Genomic DNA, 5,363 nt, shown 5'->3' with positions numbered 1-5,363 from the left:
GTCAGATGAACTTGATAAAATATTTCTCCCCTCTTCACCCATTAGAAACCTGTTTTCTATCCCATGACTCAAAAGGCCTGACCTTAGGACTGCCTCCCTCTCTGCTGACACACCAGGTTCAACAAAGAACTCACGTTGAATTCCTCTCTGAAGAGCTTGTTGTCATCGGCCATTCTTCGGTTAATCTCCTCCTCCAGTTTGTCCACAGGCAGGGGCGGGTACTTTCTGTTGGTACTTGGGGACCTGGCCAGAAGCGGCACACTCTGGGGCTCTGCAGTGCATACAAGGGGGAAGGTTGGTCAAGTGCCCTGGGAATGCAGCTCCTCTGGAGACTAAGTTGGGGAGGCTGCTCTCTTCAAGAATCTTTTTTCCCCCTTTTTATAAAGTTATTCTTTTATCAGGATGGGGAAACCCCTAATTTCTTGGTTTTCTTCCTGTGCAGGTTTCCCACACCATTAAGGGCTGCCTTACCCACATCCTCGGTGCGGCCGTTAGATAAGCGAAAAGAATTGGAATGGCTCCCAGCTTGCTTGTATTTCTTAAACCTAATGAGAAAATGTTCGTAATGAAAAACTAAGCACTGAGGCAGGAGAGGCCAATCATTGGCTTTGTATTCTCGCTTTTGTATATTTCAGTTCAGCCTTTCTAAGCCTCTTCTACCAAGTAAACAGCCTCTTTTAGATTGAGACAGGTCATACACAGCCTGAGGCAGCTCCATTCCATGCTGACTGAGCACCTTCAAGCATGCTCTGGCTCACTCTCAGCACACTAGAATCCAACCTCTGTAACACCAACAATACATTCTGGCTTGCATGGCTCTTCTGTGCAGCTCCAGTTCCAGGACCCACTAGTGATCACAGTCACACCAGAGAGAGAAAGGGGTGAGTAGAATACAGCTGGGGAAGATGGGAGGATCCACATCAACCTAAAACCTTGTAATTTCCCCAGTGCAGCCTAGGAGCCCCAGGGAGAAGCACAGAGCTTCAGACTGGGTGGGTACAGGTATGGCCACAAGTCTCCTAAAGAATGATGGGGATACATGCCAAAGTGTGGAGGGTGCATAAGGTTCCCCTCTCATTATTCCTCCAGAAGAACAGAGGGAGCATAGAGCAGGTTAGGCCAAAGGCAAGTGCAGAGTTAAACCCTAGTAGTCAGGGCTGTAGCTTAGCAGGAAGAGAGCAAATGCACCTTCCTCTTCTCTCCCTTAGGCTTCCCTTCTTTGCTTCTGCTTACTGAGTGGTAATATTTAGAGGACCCCAAAAAAGGGCCAGTAAGAGGAACTCTGTAACTCACATGATTCAGCTAAGCATACCTGGGTCAGAGGTCTCAAAGGGATCTGGGGACAAAGCCCCAACTAGAAATAGAGTAGGCCTTTGTTGAGCACATAATCTCCACTGAGGCCCTTGTTGAGGTTGCTTTAACAGGGCTCGATCTGATGATCTTGAAACTTTATCACTAATTACACAGACTGTGGCTTCTTCCCCCAGCCTCTAAACTACCACTCTGGGCTTTAGGCTGTACTAGAGTTGGGGTATTGGGCTTGGACAGATGGAAGCAAAGGAGAGGGGTTGGTTCTTGAGGAAGACTATGGATTTTTAAAATCATTCTAAGTAGACTTATAATCTTAGCACTATCTTTGAGTCACTCCCTCTCTATTCTATTTGCTGACCTTATCCTGCTGTCTTCTGGGCTTTGTGGGCTGAATGCACACTGGGGTGTTGAAACAGAATTCGGAGAATGCAGAACTGTTGCTGTGCTCACCTCAACATGTACAGAACTATGATAATAAACACGATCACTAGCAGAGAGGACAGGGCCACCATCACTGCGATAATTGGCGTCTCATCTGAAATCAAGAAAACAGAACATGTCATTATTGCTGCCTACAATGCAGGGCTCAAGTCGATTGCTCAGGGAAACACCCTGATGAGGAAGAAGGGCTCATTCAACACTTCTGGAGATGGAGGGCACAGGCACAGAGACAGAGACAGATGAGGGGACAGCCCAAGGTGACATACCAGCCCCATCCCTAACATGTCACATATTTGCTTACTCTGTTTCCCTGTATTAGATTAAAAACTCGTTAAAGGCAGAGACTTTGTTTCATTTATTGCTATATTCTTTGAGTCTAAAACAGTGCTTAGTACTCAGAAAGTACTCAAATATCTGAAGGCATGAACAATGTCCAGTCCTGATGGGAAGCTGGGTGTGCAAGGCTAACAGTGTACTCTCTCACAGCCTTAACAAGCGCCATCTAGAGGAAGATGAGGAAAGAAGGGGAAAAGAACAGTTTTCCTACCATAAACCCAAATGGTTTCCTGGCACAGAAAATATTCTTCCTAATTTAAACAAGGAGACACTATTAGGTCCTTAGGCATCATGTATCCAAAAATGCTGGTGCTCCTTTCTACCTCTTCCCATATCCTACTGCCTCACCCTTCAGCCACCTTTTGCCAGAACCCCAGCTACAGCAACGTCTGGCTTGGAGATACAGTAACCCTTCCCTTCATTCCACAAAGTGAGGCTCCCTTTCCACACCAATATGTAGCCTCCATTCTCATGAAAGCCGACCAGGTGCTGACTTGTCCTCTTCCTCTTATCCAAAGACCTCACTCAGGAAATGAATGGTAGCTGGCCTGCCCACTCACATCTTTCTACTACAAACTACATGACCAGCCTGACCTGTAACTATCTTCACCATTTTCCTTCCTGCTAAAAAGGAGGACATGTCCTTCTCATATTAATGCTGTCACTTGTACTCTGGATTATAACCACTGCTGCCACCTCAAAGACTTGGCTTCTTGAACTCATTCACCCTCAGCAACCACCAGCTCCATTTCTCTCTTCACAGCTAACTTCTCGTAACAATTATCTATAAACATTTTCTCTACTTCTTCACCTCCGGTATTCCTCAATCTATTTTGCTCTGATTCTCACCATTAGTGCTCCATTTAAACTGTTCATCAAGGAAACCAACAAACTCCATATGGCCAAACCAATGGAAATATTCCCGTCCTCATCTTATTCAAACTCTTAGTGGCAGTCATTAAAAAACTATTTATGGGCCAGCAATTGTATGCTACACATTGTTCCACACACAAGGAATACAGAAGTGACCAAAAAGACAAGTGGTATAGAGCTTAGATTCTGGGGGAGGAAGGAGATGCTGTCCATAAACAAGTAAACACATAATTTTAGACAGTGCATGTGCTACGAAGGAAACAAAGAAGGGTAAGGGGACAGAGAGTGATGAGTTGGGGGGCAGTGATTGGGGAAGGTCTTTCTGAGGAGGTGATACCTGAGGAAAGTTCTAAATAATGTGAAGTGAATCATGCAAAGATCTGGGAGAAGAGCTTGCCAGGCACAGGAAGTAACAAGCATAATAGCCCTTAGGAGCTTGGTGGATTCAAGAAATAGCACAAAGGCCAGTGTGGCACAAGATGTGGCTGGGAGGTGTGCAGGAGTCAAAAGACTTAGGGCTTTGTAGGCCATGGTAATGAGTGTGGATTTAATTCTGAATGTGATGAGAAACACTGTCATTGGGAGGCTTTGAGCAAGTGAGAGGTAAAACTGGTTTTTATATTCTTTTAAAAGATCAGCTATACTGATTCATAAGCAGCGGCCATGAGGTAGAAGGTAATCCAGCAGAATGTGGTGTCATGGAAACCAAGAACAGAGTTTTTCAAGGAGGGAGTGATCAACTCTGTCAAGTCCAGCCAACAGATTAAGTAGGACAGGGATAGACAAGTGACAATGGATTTGACAAGATGGAGCTATTGGTGATCTTTTCAAGAGTGGTTTCAGTTCAGTAGTGGACAAGAAAGTCTAAACAGAGTGAAAGACAAGATAGAGGAGACAGTAAGACACCAACTCCTTTCTTAAGGACTTTTACCATAAAGGAATCCTGAGAAAACGAGTAGCAGCTGGAGGAAGAATGTGGGGTCAAGGGTTCTTGTTTTTTTTCTTTTTAAGAGATGGAATATGTTATACTATGCTTCTTTGTTGGTAATTTTCAAACATACTATAATAGCTCTCATTTTAAAATGAGCATTCAAACTAGCTGTCTTAGTTATCTAGTACAGCTCTAATAAAAATACCACAAGTAGATGGTTTTACAAACAGAAGTTTATTCTCTCACAGTCTAGTAGGCTAGAAGTCCGAATTCAGGGTGCCAGCTCCAGGGGAAGGCTTTCTCTCTCCGATGGCCCTAGGGGATGGTCCTTGTTATCAATCTTCCCCAGTCTAGGAGCTTCTCCACGCAGCAACCCCAGGTCCAAAGGATGCGCTCTGCTCCTGGTGCTGCTTTCTCAGTAGTATGATGTCCCCAGTGCTCTGCTCCCTTCACTTTCCCTTCATCTCTTGTAAGATAAAAGGTGATGCAGGCCACACCCCAGGGAAACTCCCTTTACACTGGATCAGGGATGTGATCTGAGTAAGGGGTTTACATCCCACCCTATCCTCTGTAACACAATCTAATCTTGCCCCATTAACCACAGGCAGAGATTAGGATTTACAACACATAGGAAAATTACATCAATCACAAAATGGAGGACAACCACGCAATATGGGGAATCATGGCCTAACCAAGTTGACCCTGCACACATGGGTCATCGTAAGTTGGAGTCGACTCCACGGCAGCTAACAACAAAAATTAAGAGATGAGGACTCTTAATATAACCACAATACCATTATGCCAACTAAAAAAATGGCACTAATTCCTTAATATTATCTAATATCCAATTACTGTTTAAATGTCCACGTTTTTCCCATGAATTTTTTTTCCCCACAGTTTGGTTAGAATTGGCTTCCACACAGTGTCCCACACATCGCTCATGATTGCTATGTAAACTAGGTCCACAGAGGGCTTCCTGGGTGTGTCCTGAAGACAGGGAAAGAACGTGGGTGGTGCCCAAGATAATACTAGGCAGCCAGAAAAGATAAAGGAGGGGGAAGAAGAAAGGCAGTTCTGCCTAAAGGATAACTGTTTCCCAACTTCCTAAACCATGACTGAACCCCTGGTTTAGGATATGTCCCTGCTGTCCTGAAGGGACACCTGTTGTGAGCACATTCCTGTCCACTCAATGCTCCAGGGCAAAGCTCAACCAAAGTCTTACAGGTAACATTTACAAATGCCAAGGAGCACAATGGTAGCCCTGGGAAAAAGTTAATGTAAGAAACAGAATGTAAAATCTTTTTTTTTGATCTCGTTACTTTTCTTTCTTTCTTTCTCTCTCTCTCTCTTTATTTATTTAATATTTTATTGAACTTCAGGTGAAGGCTTACAGAACAAATAGTTTCTCATGAAACAGTAGTACACATGTTGTTTTATGACATTGGTTAACAACCCCACAACATATCAACCT

General features: G+C 44.2%; 1 protein-coding gene across 6 annotated transcripts in view; it reads right to left on the bottom strand.

The window, feature by feature from the left end:
- Positions 1-5,363, bottom strand: part of PTPRA (protein tyrosine phosphatase receptor type A) — a 167,372-nt gene that overhangs the window by 54,104 nt on the left and 107,905 nt on the right. For 5 of the 6 annotated variants that reach the window (XM_023737505.1, XM_023737507.1, XM_023737508.1 and 2 more), the window contains 3 exons: positions 1,762-1,846; positions 472-545; positions 135-271 (listed from right to left, as the gene is read on the bottom strand). In XM_023737505.1, coding sequence (XP_023593273.1) covers positions 135-271; positions 472-545; positions 1,762-1,846 — 296 coding nt within the window. Of the gene's footprint in view, positions 1-134; positions 272-471; positions 546-1,761; positions 1,847-5,363 lie in introns of those variants that run through there. The other variant, XM_023737509.1, reaches the window with a different exon arrangement.

This window comes from Trichechus manatus, unplaced genomic scaffold (genome assembly GCF_000243295.1).
Source record: "Trichechus manatus latirostris isolate Lorelei unplaced genomic scaffold, TriManLat1.0 scaffold00104, whole genome shotgun sequence".
NCBI lineage: Eukaryota > Metazoa > Chordata > Mammalia > Sirenia > Trichechidae > Trichechus > Trichechus manatus.
This window is presented reverse-complemented; position numbering and strand designations above follow the sequence as displayed.